We start from the raw sequence: 17495 nt of genomic DNA, 5'->3' as shown, positions 1-17495 counted from the left end.
TTCCGAGATCTGGGTGCAGCAAGGTATACATTGAAAATCGGCTATTGTTTATATACATAGCTGAAAAAGTTAACAAAGCGACGGCAGGCAAGTAATGGTTGGAGGAAAGGCACTGATAGAATTAGAAATAGAATAAGATGAGCACTGATCTGGAGCTAATCCTGCAGCTCCAGCTCCCTTCGAATAATCTCCCTCACTTCTCTGAGGCCGCCTATTTCACGTTTGACTCGCCTGGGACTTCGTGTGAGTATTTCGGCGCTGTCGAGTTTCGCGCGAGAGCCAGGACTGGGTGGTGGACCCATACTAGAAGACGATCGTGCACCTGGACTGGGTGGTGGGACAAGTTTGCTGCCAACGAGCTTCTTAGTTGGACTTGAGGGTATGGATTTGCTGCCAGTGCCATTATCGGAGTCCTGCACTGATGACGTGGGTGGCATCTCGAGCCATTCTTTACCAGCGATATCCAGGGGTCGGAGGAAGAACGGACAAAGTGTCGTGAGCAGTTTCAACGAATCATTGGCTTCTAGAGTTGACATCGGCACAGGGGAAGATTTGATGATCGCAGCTGCGACCTCAGAGGCCGGAAGAGCTTTGCGTTTGCGAATTGTTGGTGTGGAAGTCGGTCCGACAGGAGCCGAGAACAGCCTGTCAAATAATAAGTTAAGCGAAAGAAGAGGTTAAGAACATCATACTGACATCCAGGCACTCTCGGCGACACCACCTAAGCGGCCGAGTAGGCAGCGTCGTCGGATCTCTTCCTGACCCATTTTCTGGATCTGCTCCCTGGAGAGTTTTCCTCCTGCGACTTCCGCGCTCTTTGCTTTGGTTGGACTGGTGGTGATAGACTTCTGACGAATACGGTCGTATAAGGCTTGACGACGTGATGAACTCGGAGTTGACGGTGCAGTCTCGGCGTTGACACCTCGTTGATGGACAGGTGTCATAGGTAGAGAGTCTGATGCATCACTCTCGCCCCTATGACGCGCAGGAGTCTTGGGGGTCAGAAGACCAACCAAAAGATCTGCACGTCTCTGACGCGATGATGGTGTCTGAGGAAATGCAGTGGAAGATTTCGATGTTGATGCAGTGGCTGGCTTTAATGGACTAATCGCAGGAAAAGGTACTGCAAATTCATGGGCAGCGATCGAACGCTTTACAGGCGACTTCGCCGGTGAGGTCGGACTGGATGGAACCATATTCCTGAGAATCGAGGCACTCTTAGGCGAGGCAGAAGCAAGCACACGAGTCAGCGAGGACACCTTGACTGTAGTTACAAGCTCCGGGAGATCTGCCAAAGGGACATTTGGCAGATCTGAAAAATCGGGGTGGAGCTGCGGTGGAATTAGCGTAGATAGTAGTAGCGGAGACCGGGGGACAAACCTTAACCCAGCGCTCAAGTTTATTCCGAAACTCAATTCGTCGCTTCTCTGCATCGGCGGTCCATCGAGCCACAGCGGCCATGCCACCCCCCATATCTTTGTCGATATTGATCTCAACCTCGATGCCAATACCATATACAGGCACGCGTTTACCTGCGCTCTTGGAATAATGGCTAGTTGGGCTGATGACCAATCCCATCGCGCCTCGCGTCCAGTCCTTGGCAGGAGGCTGTGCAGGAGCATCTAAGAACGGGTTGTCATCATCAATCGCCTTGTCATTGCTTTTAATGTCGGGAAGTGAAGCTGCATCCCACTCCCATATCCAGCAAAGGCGTTTGAGATCATCAGTGTCGAATTTGGTTGTGAGTCCAGAGTAAGTCATGATGGACATATGATTGAGCACGTTACGCACTATGCCCGTGTCAGAAGATGGAGACACGGCACATGTTGCTAGCGCATGTGATAATGCATGTTGTAAGGCTGTTTGAATCGTGTTGAGTCGTGAAATATGGGGTGGTAAGGACGTGTGATTTAGTTTGTTGCCCTTGTGAGCAGAGGAGGGCGGTGTAGGTGGCCTTAATAGATGACATCTATGAGAAGAATGATACTGTGATGATAGGTTAAACATGCTCACGCAGTTCGAAGCTTTTTGGGAGTGAAAGTAGTCTCGTCGTCTGAACTAATGAGTTGACGTTTCTTCCTGGGCGAGACTCCGAGGGACGTATAGATATCGGTCATGAAGAAGTGTAAGTACAAAAAGTAGAGAAGATATCAGGAAGACAGCTGCAAAGAGCTGCCAGAGCAATGAAGGATGTCGCAAATTGAACAAGAGATACCCGAACCAAATGATCGACGAACGCGTCCACGTAAGTAGTTCCCACGAGCGCGTCTTTGCCGTGTGGTGTCAGGCTAATTGTATATACCGCATTTGAGTATCCTCTGTGACCGTGACTCGCAAACCAGCTAGCCTCCTTGGAAGACAAGGTTTGTGTTGATTCTTTGGGCTTCATCTAAACATTTACATTTAGTTGGCAGGCCGCTGCTTACTACTTAAGATATTGTGCCAGGTGCCGGTTTCTGACTTTCGAGTGACTGTCTAGCGGCAAGCAAATTCTTCCTCGTCAACCGTATCTCTCTTTTCACCACATTCTCCAACGCGTTCGCTCGAAACTCTTCATTTCTCGCATACATTCTTGGGATTCTGCGCCAGATCCTCCCAGGTGTGCTCTAACCCAAAGAAGTTGGCTGGATGGTCCACCGGTCGAGCCACTGGGTGGACCCAATCACACTTCCACCCTCGAGGTCGCACAGGTTATGTACATCTCTATCATCCATGCACAACTTCTTGGCTTCAAATACCAGGTCTCGAACGAAGCCGGCTGTGAAAGTCTTCAGTATACAATTCCCAAGTCAGTGTACGCTAATATGGAGGAAAAGAATAGGACTTTGGAACAAGAACTTCAGAAGCTCAAGGTAAGTGGCAGGCTCACACCCTAATCAGCTCTAATGCATGGAAAATTGCAAATAGGGCTGAGATCAGTGAATTGTGCGCCCCGTCGACCGACATGGCATCGTCTTCTCTCATGCTTTGATGAAACAAGGCAGCGATCGAAGGTGGCCATCTTCAGCCAGGAATAAGTAGAAACCCCACAGTGAATGTCTACTTTCAATCATGGGTACAACACAGTACCGATTCTGGGAATGTCTTTTTACGGCAGGCGCAGTTCGCTCTCTACATTCGAACGAACTGGATCTCGCTATAATCAGGGCATTGACGATCTTTGATGGGGTTTAACCAGGCAGCTGAATGATTCAGGATGGTAGATGTTGGATGCATCAGAAAAACTGCAGACGCACAGCTCAAACTTAACGGTAATTACTAATTACCACACACCAGGTATAGTCGCGTGCCGCAAGACCTGATAAATTAATTGAAATTTATCTTGAGGACTTCTGAGTCGCGGTACTAGATGTCTGATCTCCCCCCTTACAAATCATCACGGTTTCTGGTAGGTGCCACGACTCGCAATGATACCTCCAACTTTCGTCGTTCACTGATTAACAGACCAAATACAGCAATTAAACAGCGGAAGCAGCGCAGTCGCTACACGAGTGAAGGTAGGTCGACTGAATCACAGACTGTGACCGAGGTCCACCACCTGACCTTACATACCAATTCAGCTTTGGGTTCCTACGCGCCTGTTTCCCGTTACCTTGCAGACAAAACAAGCTGGGTCACTCATAGGCCTTCTTTATAAATCATTCATCGCACGCCTCAATGAACTCAATGCAATCCTTCACCGTACTAGTGTAGGGAATCCGGGCGTTAAGCTTGGTCCTTTTTTGTCGATACCCAAGTATTTTGTTGTGGTCACATCTTGGGATGCATGGCTTGTGTGCGTTGGAGACGTGTGAACAAGAAGCTCGTGGATGCCTGCATGCAAAGGCGCAAAGTGGACGTTCGAGGTTGTTGCGAATCTTGATTGCGGCACACAGCATATGCATCGCTTTAACCAACATACCACAAAGGCGAGGATCACGTCAAAGGGGTTAACTTTATAAAGTGTGGCGTAGCACGACTTGTCTCCTGCCTTACCAGCATGATGAACGGAAACGAAAACCATGGAGTCGTCCAGCAGCATTCAATGTCTGTACTCCCTCGATTATCTTACTACGTGCAGCGCTGAATGACAGTCATACAGACAACATACTCTCGAGCACCTTTCTGGTATGCACCTCTGACCCGAATTGGTATTCATCCAGGACCACAACATGTTCGACAGGTGAAATAAACACATTACTGAACAATGAATCCCTCTACGAGACTCGTATTCGAGAGCTTTCAACGAATTTGGGTGCTTTCAAAACAGCATACTCCGCTATGGAAGAGCGCCTTCGAAGACAAGAGAAAGAGAGAAACGATTTGATGCACGAGTTGAACGTCCTAAAAGTGCGTTTATGTTTGAGCTAGTCGGCTCGTATAACTGAAAGCCACATCAAAGGGACTGGAAAAACGAGTCATATGTTTGCTTGACGGTGACGGAATGATCTTCACACAGGAGTTGATGAGCCAAGGCCAGGAAGGCGGCCTAGCTGCAGCGAAAAAACTGACCGAACGCATTCGCCAATGCATATTCGCTGAAGGATTTGAGCAATACCAACTTTGGGTGTACCTCTTCTATAACAAACGCGGCCTTCTGGACACGTTTGGCCGAGCGGGTCTAACAACGGCTAGAGCCAAGTTTGATGACTTCATGATGGGTTTCAATCAAGCTGCTGAGCGATTTATCATGGTCGACGTAGGAGGTAGCAAAGAAGCAGCGGACGCGAAGCTTAAGGGTGAGTTAACTCAGATGATTTGCACGGAGTTCAATATTGAAGTTATTTCTGGATGTCCAGTCCATCTTGAAGATAACATCCGTCTCCCACACACTTACAAAATATTCTTCGGTGGTAAGTTCCACCTCCACCCTCCAGACAGTCTGCTGATTTTCGCCCAAACAGGATGCCATGACAATGGCTATGTGCACAATCTTCGTTCTGTCGTTACCTCCGGCCTTGGTCATAAACTTGTCCTCATGCCTGGTTATTCCGAGGTAGCGATTGATATCAGGGCGCTCCAGCTACCTGAGCTCAGAGTACCCGAACTGTTTATGACGACTAAACTCGTGGCACCGTCTTATAATGTCATCGCGACTGGTCCTCCGCCTGGACTGGTGCCTACTACTCCGAAATTGAGTTCTGCACCGCAGCCAGTCTGTCCTCCTACTTCTCCGCCTGCTATAAACCCTATGTCTGGAGAAGGCCAGGGAGCGATGGCTCGGCGCGGAAGTATTCCAAGTTATAAATCTGTATTGCAAGCGCCGCACGCAATATCAGCGCGGTTTGGCAGTCCAGTAGCGGAGCCAAGTGAGAGTAGTGAATCCAGCGAAGCGAGCGAGATTCCATTTCGCTTCCCACGATTGACCCCTCCTTCTCCACCGAGGCAGCGACGTATCAACTCCCAACTGGTGAGTTGCATTGACCCCTCACGTTTCTTGACGTTGTTCTGATCTAATTGCTGCTAGCTTTTGTCTAAGCGTATGTTCACTAAGCGTCCATTGGTGATCTAATGCTAACCTTATCACATAGACGTTCCACCTCCGTGCACTTTATTCTACTTGGCACAATGCAGGCACGGTTCGGGCTGCAAATATTCGCATGAGTATATCTTGGAAGCAGAGCACTATCAAGAACTCGAAGAGAATGCAAAGAAGACGCCTTGTAAAATCGCGAATGATGGTTTGCCTTCCCCACTCGCAATTTTCTAGTTATCTAACTTTTCGTCAGGTGGGGATTGTTTATTTGGGGACGACTGTGTTTATGGGCATTCGTGCCCGAACGGCACAACTTGTTATTTCCTGAAGTTAGGAAAATGTAAATTTGTCGCAGGTGAGAGCATCTGGTCATCCTCCACACCAAGCAACTCTCATCTTCGCTTTAGCGGGGATGCACCGCCAGCCGAACTAACTGAAATTAATATGCACCTTCGATTTTATGATAAAGTTTCATGTTAGACGATTCCAGGCTGTTCTGCCGGAGATGGGTTCGGCCTCGGAAACGTCTATTTGTACATATATGCATACCTTGACATCAAGGTTCAGTTTCCCCCATCATCACGGAGGACAATTAACAACGTAACGCTGATGGAATTTTTCTATTGACGTACTTGAGCACGTACAAGTGATTCTCAATGAAGAGCGTGATACATTCACTTGGTTCGCGTGACTTAGCCAAATCAGTCTCGACTTCTTTGAATGACAACATATGTCCTTGAAGTTGCCCACATAAATGATATGATTGCCTTATCTGCGGGCTTCTCCACTTGCACAAATCCCGCGATCTAGCCTGATTAACGGCCCAGCCCCTTTGCAGGTAAGCATCGTGGCTTCGATGGTTTAAAAGGCTGCCGATTTTTGTTGGTTTTCCTGTGCTCCCTAATATCTAATATCCACTCTGTACCCATCGTTTGCCAATCCATATGGCAACGTCTCCGGTAGCAGAGGTCAGTCAGCTGCTCTGGTCAGTCATTAGATTATTTGTTGCACCAGCTAAAATGTTGATTCGAAAATTTTAACAAGGGATGAAACGCTGGGCAGACTTCTGAGTAAGTACCTTTCTCACATCAGAAAGCAGCTTGTAATCTAATACAGTTTTTAGACCTGTCGTCAGCCACAATTAAACGGAATGCTGACCTCGAGAATCGCTTAGCTGAACTCGAGGTTGAGCTTGCGGTCTGGAAACAAGCCCACGCGACTGCTCTTGAAGGTGCAGACCGGGAGGCCAAGGCTCTTAAAGGGAGGCTGGCTTCTCTGAACTCTCAGGTGGCGTCAATGGAAACCTTTATGGTTAGTCCACTTCCCGCTCAAGCAAACTAAATTCATCCATAATTACAAACAGAGTCAGAGTCTACTCGTCCTCTGCGTCATCGATGGGGATGCTTGTATATTTAATGACTTGCTCCTTAAGCAAGGCCACGAAGGTGGTCGCCAGGCCGCGCAACAATTGACGAGGGCAGTCGCGGATTATTTAACCAGCGAGGATATTCACGTTCTCGGTCGACTGTCATTTTGGGTAACGATTTACTTTAACAAGGCGGTACTGGCGAGTGTTCTCGAGCGACATAAATTATGTAGCCCGGAGCAACTTGATGCTTTCATTATGGGCTTCAGCCAGTCTTCGCCTAGGTTTGTTTTAGTTGATGTCGGATACGGCAAAGACGCCACCTTCACGAAAATTACAGGTCGGCACGTGTTGCTCAATGGTGGCCACATCACTAACACTCATTTAGAGTATCTGCAAACATACCTCCGCTTCCCCCAAACTCAGCGAATTTTCTTTGCTGGTAAGTCTTGTCAATGCCCATTATCGTCCACATGAATTGACGTAATGCAGGTGGTCAGGAAAACACTTATGCTCCAACTATTGCTGCCTTGCAAAATGACGGCCTTTTGGGGAAAATCGCTTTCTTAGAGGCCTGTCGCGCGAGCCCCAATTACGCACAGAAACACCGTTTGCCGATCCTGACTGTGGATACATTGTTTATCAACCAGAGGCTCTCGCCGCCATTGAGGACGCCTCCGCCATTGAATACCAATGGTCTCAGTCCCACGCTTACATGTGGTGGATTACCGACACCGCACTCGCCGCCCAACATGAACACTTCCGCGACGGGAAGGCTGGTTGACCCCACCTTGGTATGTACATCCTGTTGTTGTGGTCCATTGTTGATGTTGATAACACCCAGCCCCTTCATAAGCGTGAGTCAAGATTGTGTTGATTAGATGTGGTCAGTGCCTAGACACTCGACATTTTACCACTTACACAGACTCTCCCCCACCTTGTAATGAATTCTATCTCATGTCCTGCACTAAAGGCGTAAGTATGAAACCGCGAGTCTTCCCCACTTTGCTAACGAAAATTTTGGTATTAGGGGGCTTGTAAATATTCACATGACTATATCCTGACGCCAGATCAGCTGGCAACTCTGGCTGCTAACGCCAAGAAGGCTCCTTGTAATTTCCTAAAAAATGGTATGTCGATTCAACTTCACCTCGATGCCTCGTTAAATAATTGGCCATAACAGGTCTCCAGTGCCCATATGGCGAGCGGTGCTGCTGGGGTCATGTATGCCCTAACGGCCCGAAGTGCTTTCACCTGAGTAAGGGCAAATGCTGGTTCAAAGGCGGTTCGTGTCAGAACGTCGGATACCAGCCTGAGAACTAACTGAAATGCTTCACCTCCAGAAAGCATGCATAACGTTTCGCCTCTTCTATCACCATAGTTCGCTTCAACGCATGCATGCCTGTTATTGGTTTGTCTTATGTGCCGCATGACCTGTACGAAGGTTTCAGCCTGACGTTTTATCGCGTTACCCTCTGCTCTTTATGTGTTTACAACATTGTTGTTCATGTGTGGTTTTTTACATGTTATTGTATGGATCGGATATGGACTTATTATTTATAGGATGTACCTCCGAATTACGAATCTATACACCACATGTGCTAGAGAGTACACAGGATGGAGTGGACGATAAGTCGTCTATGTCTAAGCTTGGCGTGACCCCAAACTATGCCGAGACACCTGGCACTGTTCTCGATCTCCAAATACTTCCGCGTTTTCTGCCAAATGTGGGCGCTCGATTTATGCCCTCCGCCACCATTAATCTCTTGGCCTTGTTCTGCACCGAAAGTCCTGTCGAGCTTCGAGCTCGACATCCGGCTATTAATGTCGGAACTTACCAATGATGTTGGGTTTCGAGCCTAGGCAACAGGTAGTGCTATTTTGAAGTAGTTCTGCCAGTTCTACTGGCAGAATCAAGTCCCATCTTCGTAACTCTGCGTTCATCATATTGCGAATATCTTCCAGTCGAGCAAACTCAGCATCAACGGAACTTACTTTGAATCAATGATGTTGGGTTTCGAGCCTAGGCAACAGGCCAAGGCGTGTGAAATCAGATCAGTAGATAAGTGTCTGAACAGAAGGGCACTGCCAAGCAATCACAAAAGGCCCTTGGAAACTACAACTCATCTACAACTCATCGCCCAGATCATTTCCATCTAAGCTTCGAGTTTCGCATTCGAGATGTCTTCTGTGCGTGTTGAACATAAAATTCGATTGCGATCGGCTAGCTAATTGGTGCTACTGTAGAACGACGATCAGGATGATCTGAAGCCCTCTGCCACCCCAGGTGGGCCAGTATTGAATGTAGGAGAGATGGAATGAGCAGCTCACTGAATATGTCCCAGGCTACAAGCTAACTACAGCTCCAAAAACAGCGGAAGAATTCGCCAAGCTCGACCAGGAAGATGAGAGCTTAGCACGGTGGAAGGCCAGTCTTGGTATCATGCCTGGAGCATCCACTGGGGACACCTCGGGACCGAAAGTATGTTCCTCCCAGTAGCGCCTGTCCTGGATTTCATGGTTTGTATAGGTGACAGTTCTGACCCTGGAGCTTCATTCATCCACGCTGCCTCCTGGCAAGAAGCTTACCTTCGACCTCAACAACGCTGCCATGATGGCCGACATCAAGAAGAACCCAATCATTATCAAGGAGGGCATAATATATAAGTGCGTGTGTTGAGAGTCGTTTTCAGGTGCTGCCAGGCTGATATTATCACAGCGTTCGGATCACGTTCAAGGTCAATCACTCAATTATTTCTGTGAGTGGCTTGTCTTTTGGCTTGCAGATTGCAGGTTCTAAAAGCTTGTTGCGAAGGGTGTTCGATACATTCAGCTGGTCAAACGTGGTGGTATCAAAGGTATCAGTGCATTCTTGTTGTGGCTCAGGTCTTTGAGTTTAACCACCTCTATAGTGGACAAGGTCGAGCAAATGCTTGGATCATACGGTCCCCATCCCGAAGGAGAAGCATACACGAAGAACTTTGAAGAAGAAGAATCGCCGTCGGGGTTTATGGCACGTTCAGGGATCGTTCAGTGTCAGAAGCCGCGTTGTGGACGATGATGGGGAAGTATACGCAGGTTGGTATTTGCAGAAACCATGATCAATATCTCAAAACTGACATGTCGTCTTTTCAGACTGGGAGTGGTCGTTTAAACTTGCCAAGGAGTGGTGAATGAAGACGTCTTGTCTTTATGTCATTTTACGGCTTTTGTTGCATTACCCTATGGCATCATTTGATATCAGCTCTCGTATCTCCTTGCTTGTGCTTGTTTCAAACTGAAGCCACCACATCGAGTGGCTGAAGAAAAGTACGGCTGACTGAAGTTTTCCACTGAAGATACTTATCACTGCGGGCTATGGAAATTTGACGGGTTAACAGGGTCGTCTGTGGTGCTAAGCACGGAGAATGTGTCATAGCGTACAGAACGATGCAAGTAGCTAACATGTACAATACTAGTGCGATGATACAGAAAGCAATAACTAAACGGTGGGCCATACAGTAATACTTAGTCAGCAAGAGAATAACGAAAGTAGGTAAAGTTCTAAAAACGAGGACACTAGTACTCCATATGTTCTGTCTTCGGTAGCACTTCCCTTTGCCTGCACGAGCGCAAACAAGCTAACTTCAGTTAGTATTACTCACATCGTCGGCGCCCTTCGAGTGAGAACACAGATCAAATTACTTACGTGTTAATAGCGCTCTAGGCTGTGGCTCGTGTTAGTTTCACTTCTATTACTACTCGTCGCACTGGTACCCTAGGTTTGTCATCGAGACTGTAAATCCCTGAGCGCTAATAAGCGTGGTGCTTTGAAACTAGCATGGCCATCATTACACTAGCCCGGTTCTCCAGATTGTACGCAGGACGCTCTTTGATGAGGAACTCAACATCCAATATACCACGAGTTGGTGGACACACGTCCCAAACAGCCAGTCAAATTACTGGCATCCGGTCTTTATCAACAAAGTTATCGGGCCGTCATGTATCTGGGACAGCAGGTACTTCAACTGAACGGCCAACCTGGGTCGACCGTCTTCCACCAAAAATGCGACCTTACCTCTACTTGACAAGAATCGACAAGCCGATTGGGACCCTGTTACTGTTTTACCCATGCGGTGCGTCCAGCGGCTTTGATGTCGTGCATGCTTCCCGCTCATCTTTGCCCCATCTAGCATGGTCCATAACCATGGCCTCATATGCCTTAGAGGCACCATTGACGACGCCTTTGACATATCTCGGCCTATTTGGCCTTGGAGCAATGGTCATGCGTGGTGCAGGTTGCACCATCAATGACATGTGGGATAAAAATTTAGACAAAGCAGTAGGTAAGTAGAACACGCGTCGTCGTCGCGTTTTCTTTGCGCCGACGCGTCATCGCAGAGAGAACACGAAGTAGACCACTTGCGAGAGGTGACATCAACCAAAGACAGGCACTGGTGTTCTTAGCTGGGCAGTTGTCAGTGGGACTGGGAGTTTTGTTACAACTGAATTGGTACAGGTACACATCGTATTTACTCTGGCTTAACGATCGCGGGCATTGACCTTTACACTCATAAGCATTCTCCTCGGAGCTTCATCTCTGTCTTTGGTGACTGTATACCCGCTCATGAAAAGAATCACCTACTGGCCGCAAGCGGTACTAGGTATGTGGTAGTAGTTTCTATTGTGTCACGAGTATTTATGTAAGTGATGATGCTACAGGACTCACTTATAATTGGGGAGCTTTGCTTGGCTGGTCTGCCGTAGCCGGAGCAGTCAACTGGAGTGTTTGTCTCCCTCTATACGCAGGTGGAGTCTGCTGGACTCTTGTATACGACAGCATATACGCGCATCAAGTGAGTGTTGCTGCACAATAAGCACTTTATGTTCTGACTCTCGCAGGACAAAGCAGACGACGTAAATGTCGGTATCCATTCAACCGCCCTGCTCTTTGGAGAGCAGACCCGCCCAATTCTCGGTGCGCTCTCGGCATCAACCATCTCTCTCATTGGTCTCGCAGGTGTTCTCAACGCTCATGGAGCGCCTTTCTATCTTGGGCTCGGCCTTGGGGCTGCCCAGCTCGCACGCGTTCTTTGGAGAACAGACTTTGAGAGTCGTCCGAGTTGCTGGGAAGGGTTCAGTCGGATGTGGTTGGTCTGGATTCTGGATATGGATGGGAGCTCTGGCAGATTATGCGGTCCTGATTTCGGGTCTTACATGATGGTTGTCATGTATACGTATAAATATGCTGAGTACATGGTATGCTCGTCCTAGCCTCGGCATCCTCTCCGATTCCTGAAAGAAGCTTTCATTCGGTCCGTCCTCAATGTCAATCCAGGTCCTTGACTTTGTGTTGGCAGGCTGAGCCAATCCAAGTGACAACGCGGCGTGTTACTCGTCAAAGCTGACATGCTTCAACTGTGCTGTCGTGTGACCCGCGACATGGGGTAGACACTGTGTTGCGCCCCCTTGTCTCCAATGGCAGACTCGCTTTTGAAGCAAAGCCACGGGCAATTGCTAGTCATCTATCATTCCTCACTTTCTAGCGCCAGCATTCGATGGCTGCCAGAGGCAAGGACTGATACATACCAGCAGCGCGAGCGACTGTCGATTTTACCAAGTTACTCCCTCCTTTCCACAGCTACATCTACGCCTTATTTTTTCTCGTCAACTTTGTCCTTTATATACCAATATCTTATTTCATTGTTGAGATAGAAAATATTTGTAGCCGAGTTCAGGGGGTTACACACTTTTCTTTTTGGAAATTGTTAAGTGGAGACGCACAACCGTGACTAGTTGACTACTCGTCCAGGCTCTTTTCTTCACTACTTATTAGCCATGGCCTCAACCTCATCCAGTATTGTTTTCGACGACATCTTTACGACGGATGCCATCGACAAGGATGGCAAAAAATTCGACCGAGGTCCGGACTTGCCCATGCGCATCATTTTCTACCTGTGATTGACATGCGCTATGTAAAACCAGTGTCTCGGTTATACGCTCGTTCAAAGAACTATGACATGGACTTGACGCTTGACTATAATACCGAGCTCTTCCCTCTAAGCCAACGGGGACAGTTTCGCAATGGCCCTTGCTTCGTCACTGTCACGGGATGGTGGTGCACCTACTGCAGATGGCGAAGATGGCGAAGACAAAGACAGAGATGTATGGAGACCAGATGGTAAAGGAAGGAGAGGCTTGGAAGAAGATTATGACTATGTAATGTATGGGAAGGTGCGGCTCTGTTTGCCATCATCCAAGGGTTTGGATTTACTCATTCGTTCTACAGGTATATAAGTTTGATACTGGATCATCCGACATTGTGTAAGCTAATCGCATATTTGCTGTCTACTGTCTCACATCATTCTCTAGCACGGCCTACGCGTCATTCGGCGGACTCTTGCTGTCAATAACTGGTTCATATCGACACTTAACCAATGTTGTTCTCGGCGACCCCGTGTACGTACTACTCAGGAAATGATCGTTGTAGATTTTGTACTGCACAGCACGCATCCATTGTGACGCACGTCATGGGCAACAGTCATGTCCATTCATCGAACTAAATGCGTGACTCTGCGTGGTGCACCTGTACGGAGGGGCAAGCGTCCCATCCTAATTGTGAAGTTGGCCACATCAGATCTGAAGGATGTAGTTGTCACTCAGCGAGTAATCAAGACAGACGTTGACATTTCGTCGTACTACAAGAGCGTCATAAGAGGCGTGAAAGCACGTATGGGAATGGAAATAGTGATTATCTTGTAAGAACCATGAATATAGCAGGAACAGAAGTAATGTAGATGTGAGCGAATATGAACATCGATTGAAACGAGGCACCAAGGAAAGGAGAATTGAAAACACTCGTGCGTGATAGCGTTTACGTCTAAATTTCACTGACAGCGACTTGAAATCATGGAGCTGGGAACGGGAAGCGAGGACTGCTGCGAGATTTGAGCCATCCTTTCATCGCAACGATGCACAAGGTCCAGCAGAACGCGAAGCATGTGATAGCAACGGCGACGTTGAGGAACATCATCATATCTATCATTCGTCAGGACGGGGGTACTGAGGGGTAGAAAACCGCATACCATCACGTCCTTTCCGCATAGCAGCAATGGTTACTTCCTCAGTACTGAATATAAACATCAAACCACCGCATGCGAGGAAGAAGCCTCCAAGAGCTTCTGTCGGCGGCCGAGAGGGAAGAATAGAGCGGGGCGGACCAACCCAGACAAAAAAGTAGGTAAAGCACCTTAGAACCGAGAATCCCAAAAGGAGCCGTCCCCATAGTTCGTGGATCTGGACCTTGATTCGAAAAAAAGTTTAGCCTAGAAACGGAAAGGGTGAATTTCAAATTCACCTGGAAAAGATAGGTCTGCGCGTGAGCGCTCATTGCAGCACCGGTGACACCAATGACGAGGGCAGGGAAAGGGTTGAAGCTACCACGGTAGCTTGGGGACTCCCAGATGCGGGAATCATCAGCTGGACCAAGAGAGGCTACAGCAGACGCTGCGAGCCAGCGGCGAGCACGCTTGGATTCTATTCCCATCCCAACGAGTCCGGCGAACCAAAACATAACCTGAATGATTGTGAGATACGAAGAGGAGGGACAAGAGAAGTGTCGTACAGCGATGCTTATATGCTGTACTTGTTTGGTAGTGTAAGGGTCACCAGAGTGAGCGCCAAAGCGTTCCATCCAAGTGTTAGTGATGCCGTAGAGGAAAATTAACAGCGACTCCACGAATTCAGCAGAGATATGTTCGCCGGTCGGTGAGGTATTCCAGGCCCACCCCAGCTCAGAGAATGATCCGAGGAAACGGGCGAAGGTGACCAAGCCATAACACCAGAAAATGCCACCCTCTGCAAAACTAGTAAGTGACAATGGCTCCCCGTAGTCAGAGGCTTGCATACTGATTAGATGCGCAAGACAGCCGTTTATGTAGCTTTCGCGACAGCCACCAGTGTACACGACAATTCCTGACAGCGTCATACCAAAAGCTGCAAAGACCAATGCTCTCTCCAGTGTAGCAAACGCTCCTTGAGAAATGCGTCGGATGAGAGGAGCTTGCGGCTCAATAAGACCGGGAAACTTGAAATCATGCAGGGTATCGTCAGACCTGGAAACCTGCGGGGAATCGATTCCAAACACGGTCCTCTCCGACGAGATCGATTGCGTATAACGGTGGGCACCCTGACTAATTCGAGGATCGTTGACCCATGGTGCTGTTTCATCGTCAGTAGCATCATTCAAATCTTGGGTCTGGATAGGTACAATGAGTTGATTCCGTCGCCCATGAAGTGGTTCCCTAGTCTCAGCCAGCCCCGGCGGCTTCATTTCGGTTACTTCAAATTCCGAAACTTCCTCCATGTCCAAGCCAGTATACCTGGCTGTGACATCTTGAACTTCATCACGTCCCAAAACGACATTTCGCCAGAATGGCTTCAAGGCAAACTTGCTTCTGCTCTTCAGGAACGCATATAGACGGGCGAAAAAGCGTGTAATGTCGATCGCAGACAGGCATAAACTTAGGATTAGGACCAAGTAACCATGAGACGCATGGGTTGACCCCTCGTACCTGTGATTGAGATGAAGGTCAGGAAAATGCCGGCGCGAAATTGGTCATTTAATGTTCGTTCGCTTACATATCCGGTGTCAATTTCGTGTACAATGCACTGGAAGCACACCCAAGTGCGCATAAGCTGTAGAATGCGACTACGACGAAGCCGTGCCATGAATTCTTTACGGTGCGCATTGCTATGCCTATTAGTGTAGCCAATTCGAAGTCAATTAGAATGCATATGATGCAGGTATGTGATATAATGAACTTTTTACTTACCGACAGGCAAGGCGACGAAGAAGGCGAGGGTCATGAAGACCACGTGTAGGGCCATGAGTCCAGGGTAACGGGATACAGATGGGTCGCGATCCTCAATATCGATAGACCAGTAAGAGGGGGGAGTGGGATCATGCCACTGGATGATTGCGGTCTCATTCAGCTCAGTCAGAGGTGCGCCCTGATGCTTATGTATGTGATCATCGTCACGTCTAAAAACAAGGAAGTCTCCTGAGGATGCCATGGATTGCGCACGAGAATGTTCGGTATGTGCTTCCGCCAGTGTGAAGTCCGCTACAGGGACTGCCAATACTGATAGGGGCCCGATGAGGACGATGGCGAGGAGAGGTGTAGCGGCAACAAGTGGCAACCAACGCGAGCGCATTATTATTGGACTGACCCTCTACGGGTAACAAAAGAAATGTGAAGAGGAGAAAGGTGAATACTGATTTTGATATCTATCACTAGCTTACTTATACGAATCCTATGACGTTCTTACACAATCTTACGCTCGGGATTTTTGTCAGCAAGCTGTGACATCTCCCATAACACGGCTCCGAACCATGCGTAAACCCTCTTACTACATGACTAGGACTGATCATCATGCCTCTTGAGCCGCATCGGGAAATGTACCATCAGAAGGTACTTCAAGTGCAACATACTCGGTAGGGGCTGATTTGGCATTTCGTGCATGATGTGAACCGTGCCACATGTACGAAGATTCTAAGCTCGCTGGTAGTTAGACAAATATGGCGTGTCGGACCGACGGGTTTGTGCCGTGCGCAGTACTTCAGTCAAACTTCAGTAGCTCCACGTGTAGAAGGTGACGAGGTGGCAGCATGTCCCAGACTGATCATCCAAATTTCAACTGGTAGCCGCGGACTGCCGCGCATTTCCGTCACCCACCTTGATGTAAATGATATTTATTCTCGTCTCCTCCCACCGTGACTGACCTTAGTACGACCTTCTATACGGTTCCGAATCACATACGTCCTGATGTGGGGAATGGTTCGGTGTGCACTGACCGCGCCGACAAGTTAAGTAGACCGCACGTATTACGTACTATCAATTATGCATCATGCTCCAATCCTACTACTTTAAGTTTAGTCTCGTTGAACCAACCAAACTCTAGAAGTTCCCGCCCGACTTCACAAACCACGACATCCGGGGTCGTCTGGTCGAGATTAAAGACTCCCGGATCCAAGAATTGAATACGAACCTACGGAAGAATATGTCTCATATATGACCCGGGATAGCGTGCTTGTTGAACCGCAGGCTCGTGACCAGCCTGACGTGTAGTCAGACTGGTTATCGAGTCTAGTTGAACTGCATTCCTTTATCAATTACACAGCGTACGCTCGCGTCACCAAAAGCTGGGATAAATGTTTGGCACGAAGGCCATCTCTGGGGCCCCTTCCCCGTCCCATATATGGTGCGACCCGGGCAATGATGCTGTTGCAAGCTATCGTGTTCCCTTCTTCTAGGCAACTGCGCTTTCCCTGTCGATCGTGCTCGCGCAATACGTAGCGACGTAATCCAGCAAAATTTCATACGCCTGGCACTTCTCATCAGTTTGTTTTTGGTTGCTACAGGTGTTGGACATCCTTCCTTCAAGAATGTATCGCCATCTGTTACCTTTGATGCTTTCACTTGCAAGAAACCAAGATTCAGCTGTGTAGTAGTAGGAGGCTTCCATCGGGTTGTGCCGCACAACATGGTCACTATACTTGCATGCGTGCTACAGTGCGCGCATATCAAACATGTTCAACATGAATGGGCTACTGTAACTTCAAAACTCCATTGTTTTTAATATAAAGTACTGTAATAGACTCAGTTTCATATGCAGAACATGACTCATTGAACA

The 17495-nt window shown here is 48.2% G+C and overlaps 7 protein-coding genes across 7 annotated transcripts; 5 read left to right on the top strand and 2 right to left on the bottom strand.

Annotated features, from left to right (window-relative positions):
• Positions 1-8: 8 nt before the first annotated feature.
• Positions 9-2207, bottom strand: EDB91DRAFT_1100529 (uncharacterized protein). Its single transcript, XM_041317190.1, has 4 exons — positions 2014-2207; positions 1381-1954; positions 697-1331; positions 9-645 (listed from the first exon to the last, which is right to left on the bottom strand). Exons 1-4 carry the CDS (start codon positions 2115-2117, stop codon positions 156-158), a joined length of 1803 nt encoding a protein of 600 aa, XP_041183231.1. The 5' UTR covers positions 2118-2207; the 3' UTR covers positions 9-155.
• A 1638-nt stretch (positions 2208-3845) lies between these two features.
• EDB91DRAFT_424045 (uncharacterized protein) lies at positions 3846-5847 on the top strand. Its single transcript, XM_041327225.1, has 8 exons — positions 3846-4026; positions 4082-4107; positions 4163-4329; positions 4382-4718; positions 4779-4832; positions 4884-5389; positions 5447-5660; positions 5709-5847. Exons 1-7 carry the CDS (start codon positions 3980-3982, stop codon positions 5489-5491), a joined length of 1182 nt encoding a protein of 393 aa, XP_041183230.1. The 5' UTR covers positions 3846-3979; the 3' UTR covers positions 5492-5660; positions 5709-5847.
• Positions 5848-6451: 604 nt separating this feature from the next.
• On the top strand, positions 6452-8433 carry EDB91DRAFT_1100504 (uncharacterized protein). The gene is made up of 9 exons (XM_041317189.1): positions 6452-6525; positions 6579-6766; positions 6819-7263; positions 7314-7615; positions 7666-7678; positions 7747-7796; positions 7852-7951; positions 8005-8106; positions 8165-8433. The coding sequence occupies exons 2-9, from the start codon at positions 6752-6754 to the stop codon at positions 8200-8202; spliced, it is 1065 nt and encodes a 354-aa protein (XP_041183229.1). The 5' UTR covers positions 6452-6525; positions 6579-6751; the 3' UTR covers positions 8203-8433.
• A 430-nt stretch (positions 8434-8863) lies between these two features.
• EDB91DRAFT_1100496 (immunoglobulin E-set) lies at positions 8864-10325 on the top strand. The gene is made up of 9 exons (XM_041317188.1): positions 8864-9011; positions 9069-9108; positions 9167-9303; positions 9352-9488; positions 9541-9580; positions 9637-9679; positions 9734-9827; positions 9856-9899; positions 9957-10325. Exons 1-9 carry the CDS (start codon positions 9003-9005, stop codon positions 9992-9994), a joined length of 582 nt encoding a protein of 193 aa, XP_041183228.1. The 5' UTR covers positions 8864-9002; the 3' UTR covers positions 9995-10325.
• Positions 10326-10641: 316 nt separating this feature from the next.
• EDB91DRAFT_1234262 (UbiA prenyltransferase family-domain-containing protein) lies at positions 10642-12021 on the top strand (the record flags this gene model as incomplete). Its single annotated transcript, XM_041321190.1, is given in 8 exon segments — positions 10642-10676; positions 10755-10936; positions 10994-11146; positions 11202-11319; positions 11379-11464; positions 11523-11656; positions 11703-11922; positions 11942-12021. The coding sequence occupies 8 exon segments, from the start codon at positions 10642-10644 to the stop codon at positions 12019-12021; spliced, it is 1008 nt and encodes a 335-aa protein (XP_041183227.1).
• A 544-nt stretch (positions 12022-12565) lies between these two features.
• EDB91DRAFT_1100485 (RNA polymerase I) lies at positions 12566-13440 on the top strand. The gene is made up of 4 exons (XM_041317187.1): positions 12566-12723; positions 12865-13034; positions 13090-13124; positions 13173-13440. Exons 1-4 carry the CDS (start codon positions 12639-12641, stop codon positions 13279-13281), a joined length of 399 nt encoding a protein of 132 aa, XP_041183226.1. The 5' UTR covers positions 12566-12638; the 3' UTR covers positions 13282-13440.
• EDB91DRAFT_1100481 (uncharacterized protein) lies at positions 13441-15373 on the bottom strand. The gene is made up of 4 exons (XM_041317186.1): positions 14425-15373; positions 14158-14376; positions 13886-14102; positions 13441-13838 (listed from the first exon to the last, which is right to left on the bottom strand). The coding sequence occupies exons 1-4, from the start codon at positions 15163-15165 to the stop codon at positions 13708-13710; spliced, it is 1308 nt and encodes a 435-aa protein (XP_041183225.1). The 5' UTR covers positions 15166-15373; the 3' UTR covers positions 13441-13707.
• Positions 15374-17495: the final 2122 nt, after the last annotated feature.

The sequence above is a fragment of the Suillus paluster genome, assembly GCF_016628075.1.
Source record: "Suillus paluster strain FC165 chromosome Unknown EDB91scaffold_3, whole genome shotgun sequence".
Taxonomy (NCBI): Eukaryota; Fungi; Basidiomycota; class Agaricomycetes; order Boletales; family Suillaceae; genus Suillus; species Suillus paluster.
This window is presented reverse-complemented; position numbering and strand designations above follow the sequence as displayed.